Below are 14,178 nucleotides of genomic sequence, written 5' to 3'. Positions count from 1 at the left end.
AGGACTGTGAGAAAATACCTTTCTGTCATTTAAGCCCCCCAGTCTGTGGCATTTGGTTATGGCAGCCCAAGCAAACTAATATATAAGTTTAAAGCCTCGTGCTCAGAGCGAGGTCTTTCAGATGTGACAGCCCTAGTTTGAATGCCCCCCTCCTCTTAAAGGTTTCTACAAAGGGCAACTGAAGGAGGGGCGACCTCAACGTCTCTGGGTCTTAGAGGCCTCTTTAAACCGAGGAGATCTTATAGCTTCTGGACCGAGGGGTGAAAGCACCGGGCTGTCCCACGACTGTGGAGGCCGGTCAGCAAGGAGCCCCTGAGAGGGGCACGAAGCTCTCCAGCTAGACCTGGCTCTCCTGCCTGGAGCCCGGCCCTGAGCTTCTCCGAGCTTCCGTTTCCTCGTTAAAGAGAGCTGAGGCATCCCTGCCGGCCGCTCTCCCTCCCAGGGCTATAGCAAGATGAGATCAGGGATGTGAAATGAAGCAGGATCCCAGACTGGCCGGGGTCCCAGGAAGCCGCCTCTTGGAGGTGGGCACCGAGATGAGAAATCGAGCGGAAGTGACGTTCTTGGGAGGAGAATCCGGAACTGGGGTGGCGGATTCCACCCTCAGGGGTGGCAGAATCTGCCCTCAGGGGTGGCAACGATGTGATGAGGACCATGCTGGGCACCAGGGAGTGGGTGGGGGTGAGGAGAAGCCTCCTGGCGGTGGGGTGCCTCTGGTTTTGCCCACTGCTAGATCCTCAACACCTGGCAAAGCGCGCGGCCAAGTGAAAGTTTGTTGACTGCATAAATGAGCGATGTGGGTGTGTCTGCAGAGGGGAGGGCTGGTGGGAACGGCCTTGGTGGTGATGATGGGTGCCGGGGTGGTGATGGGTGGGAGCGTGACTGGCCCTCCTCCTTCTGGCCACCTTGGCTTTCCTAGTCCAGGCTCCACAGGGCTTGAGCAGCTCAGGCCTCCCTGGCAGCCCCCAAGGGCCCCACCCTGGCTCCTCAGCCTTTGACATCCTCCACCCCACCGAGCTCCTCAGGGTGCAGGCCAAGGACCCTCGTCCAGGTCTGCTGGATGTGCTGGGGCTGCCAGGCATGGCATGCAGGCCAGGGCCAGCCCCTCCACCCCCTCATCTGCCCTCTCCTAGGCCTCAGTTTATCCTGCGCTGAAGCAGCAGGTTGGCTCGGGAGGCGCTGTCTCTGGCCCCTTCATTCATCTGTGAGAAGCAGAGGACTGACTCAAGATCACTATCTTTCAGAGAAAGTGAAACCTGGTCCCTAGCGGTCGCCGCAGCAACTCCCCATCTCCTCCGGCCCCCCACCCCACCTCCCGACAGCTAGTACTTAGAATCAGACTTTCATCTTTCCTTTTGCCTTCAAAGGGCTTTTGCCTTGTATGTCCATGACTGCAGCAGCCCTGTGAGGTGGCTGGGAAATACTTTTCGAATCCTCATTTTACGGTGGGTGGGTGGGGCTCTGAGGCCCAGAGAGGTTAAGCGACTTGCCTTGGATCACACAGCATGTCAGTGGGCTTGAACCCTAATCTCCTGTTTCTCTTGCCTCAAGTGCCTGGTTCTCCCTAGAGGGCCCTGTCTATAGAAAAAGAGCCTGGCTGTGGGCAATGGGCCTGGGATGGGGAAGGCTGGTTATGTGAGGGGTGCCTGGTGGGGGAAAGGAGATGGCTGAGAGCCCCACTGGAGGATGCAGGTCCTGGGGCCAGAACCACAATCTCGGGGCTGCCAGCCTGGGTCTGGCTCTGTGCCCAGAGCCCGGTGGTTTCCGCTCACAGATGTCCCAACAGCCCTGGCTGGAGGGCGGGAAGGGCACTCAAGAAGGAAGATGTCTCGCTCCCTTCAGCCCCAAACCACAGAGGCCTGTGAGGCCGATGGCTCCTGGGCTGGGACTGGGCTGTGCGCCCTCCAGGAGCCCAGCTGGTGGACTCTCCCCTCCACCCCGGGCACAGCCCCCTGCAGCGAGCATGGACCCCCTTGCTCCCTGCTCGCCCCAGGAAGGCTGAGGCTGCGGTTTGCATCATCCTTGGGCGTGGGGCTGACCTCGAAGAACGAATTCGAAGAAAACAGGAGGAGGAGCAGGCATGCCACCGCACCCAGCGCCCATTGGCCGCCTGTGGAAACTTTGGTTTTTGGGGTCATGTTCCCAGAAGGCCTGCCCTCCCCCCTCCCCCTCCCCACCCACCTCACGAGGTGTTGGCCAATCCTCCCGGCGGGCATAAAGTGGCTGCCAGCCCGCAGGGCTCCAAGCCTGGAGGTGTCACCCCCGGCAGGCGCAGGCCAGAGCTCGGTCACCCAGCATGCGGGCACAGTGTATGTGGAGGACACCGCTCAGTAAGTACTTCCTTCCTCCCCACCAGCACCTGCTTGCTGTGCTCATGGGTGCCAGCGGGGAGCAGGGGCACCCTCTGTCCTCCAGGAATAGGGGAGGCCAGGCGCCGGGCAGAGGATGCTGAGAAGGGGAGAGAGCCAGGGGGTCAGGCAAAGAGAGGGATCCACTGAGAACAGAGCATCTTCACAGGGTAGAGAAGGATATTACCAGAGGGCTTCCAGGGGGAGGGTGATGTAGAGTCAACTCTGGGAGCAAGGGAGTGAGGGAAGGGGATCACTGCGGGAGAAGCCAGGGAAGCAGGTGGGAGGTGGGAGATGTGCTGGGGCAGAGGAGGAAGACGCAGAAGCTGAGCAGCGTGATGGTGTGATGTCTGGAAGGGCTGTGGAGCCTCCTTCTTGCCCCGATTTGGAGGCTCTGGGATGAATGGACACTGTCAGCCGGGCCTGGGGGCCCTGGAGCCCACACAATCACACAGCGCACATAGCCACACCCACGGGATGACATGCACACAGAGTCACGTGACGTCATCTGGAACCCTCAATCTCACCAATCTGGGAACCCCCACGTGCAGCCCGGGGCCCCTGCCCTGGATGGGACACAACGGTTGTGTGTGACCAGCTGTTTCCTCGAGCCTCGCGCAGATCTAGACGCACACCCATGCAGGCACCCTAGTCCCACGTGCGCTGTGCCCACACCAGCCCCCCTGCCCGAGCCCAGCAGCAGGTACCTGGAGGGCAGCGAGGGGTGCCTGGTAGTCATTGTGCCTAGGCGCCTGGCCCCTTGGCCTCCCCAGCAGCATCTTCCCCAAGGGGCCACAATTCTTAGGAAGGGAAGGTGGTGTCACTGCCTTCCGGGCCATTGCGCCACAGGCCCTTCCGACCACGTGGCTGCCAGGGCCTTGTGGGTGGGTGGGGGGAGGCAGGGGAGTGGTAATTATACCCGCCCCCCAGAATGTTCTGGCTCACAGCATCTCTGGTGGGCCTGACAAAAGTGGCCACTTACGGAGAGAGGAGGGAGGCCTGAGAGATGGGGTCACGGGCTGGCCTTGGGTGACCTGAGCAAGCCCTTCTCCTTTGGGGCCTTGGTTTTCCTGTCAGTCAAATGGGGGCATGGACGAGATGGTCTCACGTATCCTTTCCAGATGGAAACTTTGGGTGGAAAGGCAGCCTCTCCTGGTTCTGCAGACATAGATCAAGGTGTCTGGCTGCTCCTGGGCTGCAAAACCCTCCAGAGCACACCTGCGTGGGGGGGTGGGGTCTGTTACAGCAGGTTCAGGGCCTGCAGCAATGGTCACCCCTTAGCCCAGAGGACTTGCGGGGAGCAGCCCCACCTGGGCCACCCCAGGTCAGCTCCTGAGTTTGGCAGGCTTGACTCTAGCCAGGCCCCACCACCACTTCTCAAAGTCTTACTTGGTGAATTGCAACCACTGTTTTGGGTGTTGGGCGGTGACTCGCTGGGAAGGTGGGGGAGGCCCCAGCAGGCAGCCCCGTGCATGCACCGTGCCCAGCCCCGCCCCCAATGGCAAAAAGCTGAGGATGATGGGCTGTGCCCTCTGAGGCCCGCTTGAGCGACCTCCTCTCTGAAAGGCACCCACCTGTGGCTTCCTCACTAAGGTAGGTGACATGTCCCCTCTCTGCCCCAGGTGTGATCCTCGGACTCCTGTTCCTGAGCATGACGGCCACAAGCAAGTGCTTGGGCAAGTACCATGAACTCCTCCTGCAGCTCCGGCGTCAGGCGGACCTTATGCAGGACACCAGCACGCTCCTGGACCCCTATGTGAGTGACCGGCCCCTGGGGGCATCTGAGTCTCAGAGAACTGTGGGGTTAGGGCAGCAGTGAGTCCCAGAGAGGACAGGCCCAAACCCTACTCAATCTGAGGCTGGGGGGAAAACGAGTCTCCGTGTTATTCCTGGGCCACGGCGAACATCCCAGACCTAACCCTGAGATGCCAAGTAGGCAGTGCAGCTCCCCCAGCTTAGTGGGCCTGGAGTGTGAACCCCAACTCCATTGCCTCATTCGTCCGTTTGCCCCATGTGCTCATTGCACACCTACCACGGGCTTTGCTCTAGGCACCGGGATGTAGCAGTGAACAGTCCCACCCTCCTGAGCTCATGTCACCTCCCGTCACCTCCCCAATGACACACCTCATGCCACAATCACCACCTGTGTGGTCACCCCTCCAGCTCCCTGGCATACCTCTAACCTCACCTGCAGTGATCCAGGAGTCCTCGCCCCTCTTCAGCCTCAGTTTCTGGATCTGTACAATGGGAGGATTGGATGGGGGGGGTACATGAGGTCCAGCGGTTCAAGGCTGAGCAGAGCAGATTCGTGTGTGTGTGCGTGTGTGTGTGTGTGTGTGTGTGTGTGTGTGTGTGGTGGGGGCTCCAGCTCTCACCCCTGCATTGTCCTTTCCCCACAGATCCGCATCCAAGGCCTGGACACGCCAGGACTGAAGGAGCACTGCAGGGAGTGCCCTGGGGCTTTCCCCAGCGAGGACGCCCTGCGGGGGCTCAGCAGACAGGGCTTCCTGCAGACCCTCAATGCCACGCTGGGCCTCGTCCTGCACAGACTGACTGCTTTGTATCAGGACCTCCCTGAAGCCCCGCAGTTGGTGGGACTGAACGTCCGCGGGTTCAGGAGTAACATCCATTGCATGTCCCAGCTGCTGCGCAGCTCCTCAGAGGCAGAGACACCTGAGCCCACTCAGCCAGGCCCCGGGCCCACGCCACCGCCCACACCGCCCTCAGACGCCTTCCAGCACAAGTTGAAGAGCTGCAGGTTCCTGCACGGCTACCACCGCTTCATGCACTCTGTGGGGCAGGTCCTCCAGGAGTGGGGGGAGAGCCTGAGCCGGAGCAGGAGCCGGAGACACAGCCCCTGCCGGGCCCCTGGAGACACAGCCCTCGCCAGGCCCTGCAGAGGGGGGGCCCGCAGGACGGGGCCCTTCCGGAGGGACAGGAGACTCATGCCGAGGGGACAGCTTCCCCGGTAGCCTTAGGGTGAAAGGTCAGCAGGTACTCTGCAGGATGGCGCAGCCCCAGGGCCTGCCACCCTGCTCCCTTCTGTTCCCCGCCTCTCAGAAGTGCACTTTAAGGGGTGGGAGCCGTGCAGCCCCTCTACCTCCTCTGGGCTGGGCTAGGGACATAGGGTCAGGCTGTTGAGCCCCCCAGCCCTGAGTTCCTCAGTCTGGTGGGGTGGCCAGGTCAGGTCCACACGGGGCCAACTTTCCATTGATTCAGGGGTCTGATGACACAGGATGACTCATGGCCAGACTGGCTGCCACCCCCTGCTCTGCTGCCCGGAGGCCTGCCGGACTGTCCCTCTCATGACTTGCAGGGCCGTTGCCCCCATACTTCCTCCTTTCCCTAGTGGCCTGGTTCCAAGGCGGGGAGGTCAGGGCCTGAGCTGGCCTCCTATGCCTCATCACGTCTCGGGCCAGACCCCTGGATGTCTGGATGACCTCACTTTAGGCAGCTGTGATGGGGCAGAGTGTACTAGAAAGAGCACTGATTTGGGGGGGGTCCAAGGTTGGTCCCTAACTTGCTGTGTGGCCTCAGTAAGGCCACTTTACCTCTCTGTACCTCAGTTTTCTCTTTGTGATTCGAAGGGCTTGGGGGCCATGTAAAGCCCTCTCTGCCTGTCAGTTGCTGGGACTCTGTGACATAGGGTGGATATCAAATTCTCTCCATACATGGGGATACACAGTACTGATGGCCACTGGGCACAGACTGAGTTCTCTGGAAGAGACCTCCTAGCTAGCACCTGGAAGCGCCTGGTCTTGGGTCTTGGGTGCTGGCTGCTCCCCCTGGTGGTACATCATGGTATTTTCTTATGCTGAAACCATTGCCCTCCTGGAGGGGGTCCCAGAAGCTGCTGGGCCAATTCCTTGGAGGGACATGACTAATTTATAGATTTTTTAAATCAGTTTTTATCTGTTTCCTATTTATAAGGCTTATTTATAATGTGTATTTAATGTTAATATTGTGCCAACGTATATTTAAAACTTGCCTGGTTTCTAAAGCCCCTGTGTCTCTCTGCTACCTTGTGGGACAGGATTTGGGGGAGCCTCTTGGCGGGGGGTCCCTATGTGGTAAGGCCACAAGCATCCACCACCTGGGGCCTGGGCTGGGGGGTCCTTGCTCTATCCAGGAAGGGAAGTCGCACACCCCAGTCAGCTGGGGGCTCTGACTGTGGGGCATCTCAAACACAGACAAGGTGTTTGTTGTTTCTGAATGGGTCTCTCTTGAGAAGTTGGGGACCAGGGGTGTTGGGGTTTGGGAGCCAGAGGGGAGGGAGGAAGGATGGAGTGTATGGGTTGCTCTGGGCCCTTGTGGGTGTCTGGCTGGGGGTATGTGTGCTGATGTGTGTTGTGTGAAACAGACAAGATAATAATAGATCCTGCCTCACATGTGGCCTGTAACCTGGTAGGTGCTTGAAACTGCTTCCTGAAGGGCCCCAGGGTGGATAGGGATTCCACCTGGCTCTCTCCGGATGCTCAGGGCCCCGCCTCGGAAGGATCATCTATAGGCTGATGACATGCTGAGGCAGCAGCTACAAAGGAAGGGCTCACAGAAGCCGATGAACGTGACCTGGATCAGTCCCATTTCTGGTGGGAACAGGACTTAACATGGGGTGGAAGAGAGCCCTGTGTGGGACTCCCTGCAATAGATATAACCCACTTTGCAGATGAGAAGACCGAGGCTCAGAGAGTTTGAGTCCTCAGAGCAAATTTACCGGGGGCGGGCACATTTTAAATTCAGGCCCGTTAGATGCCAGGGCAGGAGCATCCTCCTGTCACCTTTCAGCCTCTGTAACTCTGCTGACAATTTCACGAGTCCCCGGGGGCACAGAGCTCCCAAGTGCAGGGGCAGACAGACAACAGACAAGCAAAAGAACCAACAGGAGCATCTGAGGTTGCAGTGTGAGCTTGAGCTTGGCAAAAACAAAGCGGTGATGTAATAGAGAGTGAGAGTCAGGTGACGTGGGTTGTCAGTGTGGTGCCTGGAAGAGGTGATGTCTACTCTGAGGACTGAATGACGCACAGGAGAAGGGGTGGAGCCTGTAGGTGGCAGGAAGAGCTAGGGCAAAGGCTCCGAGCATTCAAGGATGAGGATATAGTGAGTGAGGGCATTGCTGATTTATCAAAAAGGCCCAGAGAGGGGAAGCATCTTGCTCAATGTCACGGAGCGAGTTAGTGCAGTGCTGGGGCTAGAACTCCAGGTCTCTTACTCCCAACCAGCAAGCGCCCAATATATTCCAGGCTGTTTACCAAGCACTTAGTAAGGGTCTCTACTGCCCCCCAATGGGCTCTCTCTTGCTCTCGGGCTCCTGCCACACCAGCCACTTTTGGGATCCCAATATGCCCAGGGTACCCTCCCACCACAAGGTCTCTGCCTATGCTCTTCTCTCTGTCTGCAATGCTGTGCTCTGTTTTTTGGTTAGTGCATCCTCGGCTATTCTTACCCCCATCCGTGTTCTGGGTCTAACAACTTGGTTATTTTTTTTCTCAAAACTGTCGCGTGGGGGGCCTCTCTTGGTTTGCTTTGCCGTCTGCCTCCCCCGCTAGCCTGGAGTCTCCAAGGATGGAGACCACATCTGCCTTGCTCTGCTCTCAGCACAGTACCTGGCACCCAGCAGGAGCTCAGTGAGGAGCAGGGCAGGGAGCCTGGCCTAGACAGGCGCTACCCAGGTGTGGCCAAGGGCAGGGGCCGGCCTCTGCTCTTTTCTGCTGCACCCCCAGCATGGGGGTGGGGGACTTTCCTCGGGCTGGGCTGCTGGGAATCTCTGGGTGGGAGGTGGCAGACACCGAAAGCCAGGCACCCTCAGGTTCCCGGAGCAGAAGGGGAGTTCGCACTAAGGCAGCATGTGGTTGCCCACGGAGAGGACAGAAGTTGGTCTGCGGAGGAAGAGCTAGGGAGCCCAGGGTAGTTGTTCTTCACCCCTGCCTGGGCCCCCTGCCAGCCTCTAGAGAGGTGGCTAAGCCCCGGGAGAGGTGTCTGGGGCTGCTTTGAACTGGAGCTGCACCCCCCCAGCAGGAAGCAGATCAGGGAGCCCCAGACTCTGGGGTGGGGTTCTTGGGGGTCCTATCAGTGAGGACTTGTCAATCCCACACTGTCTCCTGATGAGACCACAGCTGCAGGTGCCACCTCCAGCCTGAGCCCAGGTCCACAGACCCAGCTGCCAGAACATCTGCTGGGTGCCCTGTGGGTGCCTCAAGGCTGAACTCAGCCCCAAGCTGACACCTTTCTGCTTCCTAATTGCCCCCACTGAAGTTCCAGAACCCCAGCGTACCTCCCTCAATCTCCCTTAGCCTCAACCTCTTCTCTCCCCATTGATCCTGTGATTTCTCCAACACCCTATCCCTGGCATGTGCCTCCTTCTCTCCCCACCGCCAACCAGGTCCTGACTCCCTGGACACATCTCACTGTCATGTCTTCTGCTCACAGACCTTCGATGACTCCCTCCCATCCTGCTGCCCAAGGCATCGATTCCAAACTCCTCAGCACAGCCGGCCAGGGCCGTGCTCTCAGGCCCACCCAACTTTGCCAGCTCATCTCTGCATTTGCTACATGCTCAGCTGGCCCCCAACACATCCAGGCATCCTGACCTCCCAGCGCCTGCATTTCCCCCTCCCCCTCCTCCTGCCCTCCCAGGCCCCTCCTCCTTAACTCCCCATCGAGTGGCTGGCGGGGCTTCCCTGGGGCTTTGGGCAGGGCAGCTTGCAGGGGTCGTTTCTGATGTCTGCACCTGGAGTCAGAACGAGCCCTCTTGGATCGTCGCCCCCCACCCCCCCACTACAGTGACAACTGCTGTGAGATCAGGGTTCCCATGACCATCCGGCGTGAGGGGTAGCGGGGGAGGGGTTCTAACAATGCTTTTGTGCCACAGTGTGAAGCTGATCCCCCACAAGGCATGCTTTTCCCAGAGTGGCGATGCCCTGTGAGCCTGCAAATAGCATATGCTCCCCCAAGTGGCTCATGTGAAGAGACAAAGCAGCCGCAGGCCATGGGCAAGCTGGTACAGGGTCAGGGAGATAAGGAGTCCTCGGGCAACCCTGCTGCTGGAATCGACCACAAGCTGGGTTTTCTTTTCTTTCTCAAGTTTTTCAGGGTGACAGTCACAGCCCCTCAGTCAACCCTGAACATGACACACACGGATGAAAAGTTTCCTGGGACGGGGGGGCCTGGAGGGCAGGGAAACTGCAGGAAAAAAGGCAAGGATGGGGTGCCAGCACTTATAGTCTGTCTAAAGAACAAACTCCCGGCTTGCAAACGGCAGATCTGGGTCTCTGGCCTCCATAGCCTCAGCGCCTTCGCTGCCCGCCAGTTCTGATGTGATTTGAACGCTCTCTCTCTCAAGGGACAGGAAAGTACTTGGGAGTTCAGCAAAATGACTTCAAACCCCAGCCCCGTGGCCCGTGTAACCTCCAGGCTGAGCCTCGGCTTCCCTGTCTGCACAACAGACTCAGTTAATTGGCCACCTCCCAGGCCAGAGCAGAGATTTTCTGGGAAACAATGCAACGCAGGGTCTGTTGGCGCTGCCGTCATAAGCTGTCACAGAACAGGTGCCAGAGCCACGTCCTCTTTATTTTCTCTCCCTCATTTTCCCTTTTCCTTGTTGGTTTCTTTCTTCACAGCTCTTCTGTCTTTGTTCCTGTTCCCCCTTCTCACCGCCACCACCCACGCCAGGCCTGGGACCCGGAGTGCCCACAGAACCCCTTTTCCACGCTGAGGAAAGGGTCACAGTCCACGGTCAGAGTGGGGAGGCCCTGGGCTCAGCCAACCCCGCTCCCTGCTTCCTGGGGCGTCCCCGAGGGCTGGGCTCCACTGACTCGGGGAGGGGCGAAGGTCTCTGAGGGAGGGGGTTGGGCAGGTGGGGCCCCAGAGCCCGTGGAGGAGGGCGGACCAGATGGGCCAGGTGGCTCCCGGGTTCTGAGGTGGGTGCCAGGGCAAGGAGTGGTGGCTTGAGGGGCACCGTGTCCGGGGGTTTGGCTGCAGCCCTGTGACTCTTCCAGGGATGGGGACAAGGGGACATGGCCCTGGTGCACACGGCCTGTGGCAGGTCTGAGTCAAAACACCTAAGGCCGACCCCGGCCGGTCATGTGGAGGGCTGCCCAGTCATCGCCTTATGCCGGCCTGGATCACCCTGGCGGGCTGGGCGCGGCCCAGTCAGCCGTGAGTCAGGCCCCGGCGGCCTCGCCACGCAGCACAGGGCAGGGGCCGCCGGGCCCAAGACGACCCCTCCCCACCCCTGGCCCTGCTTCTCCCCTCAACCAGCCTGAAGACCCTGCCCCACCTGTGTCAGGTGCAGTCTGGCCAGGGACCTGGGCTTCCCGGCCCCTGTTGCCCCCAACCCTTCAGCCAGGGGGTGGGGTGGAAGTGGGGGGAGCCTCGGGGCTACCCGGCCCTGGACGGGAAGTCAAGTCGGGGGCGGGGTGAGGAGCTGTCTCCAGAGAAGATTCAGCAGGAGAGAGAAGCAGAGGAGCCTGGCCCAACGTCGATGGTGCCCCACTGAAGACCCAGCAAGCACCCCGCCAGACGCTGGAGGGTCCGGTGTGGCACAGACTACGGTAGGCTTCCCCAAATTTATCCTCAGCACAGGCAAACATCACCTTTTCCCTCATGTGTCGGGGGCACCTGATGGCCCATCCGGCTCTCCAGGCCTCAGTCTCCCCGACCGCGTAATGGGCATGGTAAGATGTGCCCTGCACATCTCTCTGAGCCTGTGGAGGTAGAGTTCAGACCAGATGTGAAAGTGTCATGTGGAAACCTGAGGGGTTAAAGATCATGGCAGGTTTAGAGGGCAGAGGAGAGAGTACTGGATGGGGAGGCCGGCGTCCTGGCTTTGCCATCCCGAAGGGGTCACCCCTGGGGGTCTTGATTCCTGGATTCCCAAGGGGCCCTCAAGTTCCCTTTTCCCCAGAGCAGTGGAGGGTTCTGAGTTCGTGGCAGCCTAGCTTTCCCTGGGATGGAGACCTGGCAGGTAGAGGGTCCCTGTCCCCCCAGAAGGGGCTGTGGTGGGTCACAGGGTGGCCCCTGCCTGCCTCTGCTTTCGGGAAAAGAGAGTGAGTCTTTGCTAAAGTGAAGTCTCTCAAGGGAGGCTCTGGGGTGTGTGGTCGGTCAAGGTCATGACCCCTACGCTTTTGACCTTGACCCAGAGAGGACTCGACCTCTCTGTGCTTTGCTTACTCTGTAAGATGGGCTTAACTGTGGGGGCACCAGCTCATGGGACCATGCGGGGAGAAAGGAGAAATGTAAGTAAAGTCTTCACAGAGTTTGGCACCGGGGGGCAGAGGGGCGGGCGGCACCTTGGCATAAATAACCTGAGAAGGGGCTGGGCCCCAATCTTGCCATCAGCAGTTCCCCAGGACTGGGGAGAGGCTCCCGGGACGGCAGGGACATTGTCCCCAGAACCTGTCCTGGGTGGGGATTAGGTGGTCCTGGGGCTTGAGGGGGGTGGGAAGGGACAGAAGTCCCCCTCCTCCCCCTCCTCTCCCTCCTACCCACCCTCACACCCCCGCCCCTCCTCCCAGAGCTCCCACTGGATGGAGGCACGCAGCCCCCACCCCAGGCCCGCTGCATGAGGTCTCTGGCACCCCCTTGTGGCCAGTCCTCAATGCACACACCCCCCCACCCCCACCCCCACCCCGCCGCCAGGTGCTCAGCAGGGCAGAGGCCCCTCCAGGACCCCTCTGCTGGCCTCCTTCCCTGCCCTGGCTGACGGCCTCGGCCTACCCTCCATTCCGAGCCCCAGGCATCTACCCCAACTTCCTCAATCCCCAAATCCTGCCCTGCCCAGCCCTAGGGGAGGCACTGACCCAGTCAGGTGGACCCAGGGCTGGAGGTGCCCCTGCCACGGTGCCTGCTGCCCACTGGTCAGTGGGGGGCGCTGCAGCCCGCGGCTTGGGGCTAAGCTCAGTGGCTGAGTGCTGGCGAGCGCTGGGCCGCGAGCCCCGGACCTGGCCCTCACCCCCGCTGCGTCCAGCGCTCCAGGGTGCCCGGGAGGCTTTCTCTATCCTCCACCACCCCATCCCGTAGTTCACACCTCAAAGAGCCTTTCTGGATCCTTGGAGACGGATGGCCTTCTCTAGGCTGGTTTTACAGACGGGAAAACCGAGACTCCTAAAAGGTTCTTTCTGGAATCCCCACTGCTAATCAGGACTAAAACCTGGGATTCCTGACTCCTTGTCTGGGAACCTGAGGGAGGCATGCAGCCCACATGTTGGGGATGTGCCACTAATCTGTGGCCTTGGAAAAGTCACTTCCCCTCTCTGGGCCCCACCTGTGAAGTTTTAACAGCTAAGATAATAATACTATCAGTCACTCAGGCATGTCTTCTGTGCCTGCAGGGTTTCCCAGAGGGTGATGCTAACCTCTCAGGTTGACAACACTGTGTCGCATTTTATACTTTTGGACCTGGGGTCTGAGCAATGAGGTCACATGTCTGAGGCCGTGAGTGGCAGAGCTAGGACTGCCCTTGAGGCCTGGCTGATTGAAGAGACCACCAACCCCACCCCCCTGACACCCCCCTCATTGTTTCTGACCTTTTCCCTTGGCAAGTGGGGACATGGAGGTGGCAGAGGCCAGGGTGGTCTTTAAGTTTCCCAGGCTAACACCACTTTAGGAGGTAGGTGGGCTCTTGGAGGGGAGCCTAAGGGTCAGGAACTACAGGCCACTGTCCTCCCCCTATGTGAGGGTCTCCTGCTGCCAGCCTGCTGACCAGAGTGGACTCTGGGGAGACCGCAGCCACTGAGGGGCTTGCGGGACTCCAGCTCTCTAGACAGTCCACTGTGATCCTGGGGCGGGCGTGGTCCCACCCAGAAAGGGAGGAAGCGGAAGCGGGGTCCAGGGGTGGGGCAGGGGTGGAGGAGGCCAGGCTGGGCAGGAGCTCGGAGCGGGGTTGTGTCACGGAGTCCTGCAGCTGATAAGCAGCTGAGCGGCCGGCCCAGGCAGGAGGAGGGGATCCTGGGGTTGACTCATCCTGGGGACCCCCCTGGCCCCCGCTGCCAGTGAGCCCTGGACCACGCTTGGCCTCCTGGCTCCAGTTTGAGGGAGGCTGTGGGGTCGTGGGCTGGAGAGCTCACTCCATCGCACCCTGTGTGACCTTAGGCAAATCGTTCAACTTTCTGAGCCTCAGTTTCCATGTCTGCAAAACCAGGATTAAAGTGTCTCCCGTGGGGGTGGGTGTTAGGACCGGAGATAACAGGGGACTCTCGTGAGTGCTTTGCTTGCTTTGGGGGATGCAGGCGGGAGAGAAGCTCATAAGGCCTTTGGGGTCAGCGACGGGCCAGCTACGTGCCACAGAAAGCATGGGAAGCAGGGCTGGAGTGGCTCAAGGGTGCAGGGTAGCGGGGACGGGTGTCATACCCAGGTTACCTGGAGGACAGAGGGGGCAGCCTGGCCCTCTCCTCTCGGCTCCCCCCAGCTCCTCCCCTACCTGGTCCTGTCCCTCCCTGACTTCAGGGAGCTCATCTTTTCTTCTCTTCCCAGGAGGAGGACGGTCCAACCTCAGCCGGGCCTCAACCCCTCTGTCCTCCCTGCCCATTGGGACTGGGCTACTCTACTCTTTCCATCTTATCATCAGGCCTGAGGCTCACATCACCTCCCACCCACCATCCTCAGAATGGTTTCCTCAGTCCGTGCTGGCGCTGAAGGACGGTTTGGGGAGAGGGCCTGGCTGCTTCCCTGACATCAGCTCTGGGGTCGGGTCAGGGTGGCCCCAGTGAGCTTGTCTGGGGGAGGGGACACCAGTCCCCACCTCAGGGCCAGCCGGTTTCAGGCTGAGTGGGTCCGCGGGGCTGCTTCCTGTTCTGTTTATTGCCTCTGAGTTCAGGAAATCACTGAGTGAAAC

General features: G+C 60.0%; 1 protein-coding gene and 1 pseudogene across 1 annotated transcript; one reads left to right on the top strand and one right to left on the bottom strand.

Moving 5' to 3' along the window:
- Nucleotides 1-583: 583 nt before the first annotated feature.
- On the bottom strand, nt 584-3,087 carry LOC149747569 (uncharacterized; annotated as a pseudogene).
- An 883-nt stretch (nt 3,088-3,970) lies between these two features.
- OSM (oncostatin M) lies at nt 3,971-13,520 on the top strand. Its single transcript, XM_022550804.2, has 2 exons — nt 3,971-4,104; nt 4,748-13,520. Exons 1-2 carry the CDS (start codon nt 4,000-4,002, stop codon nt 5,318-5,320), a joined length of 678 nt encoding a protein of 225 aa, XP_022406512.2. The 5' UTR covers nt 3,971-3,999; the 3' UTR covers nt 5,321-13,520.
- Nucleotides 13,521-14,178: the final 658 nt, after the last annotated feature.

The sequence above is a fragment of the Delphinapterus leucas genome, chromosome 14 (genome assembly GCF_059928025.1).
Source record: "Delphinapterus leucas isolate spDelLeu-1000000601 "Yukka" chromosome 14, BTC_Dleu_Yukka2, whole genome shotgun sequence".
NCBI lineage: Eukaryota > Metazoa > Chordata > Mammalia > Artiodactyla > Monodontidae > Delphinapterus > Delphinapterus leucas.
The sequence above is the reverse complement of the archived record's forward strand: the minus strand, read 5'-3'. Positions and strand labels throughout refer to the sequence as shown.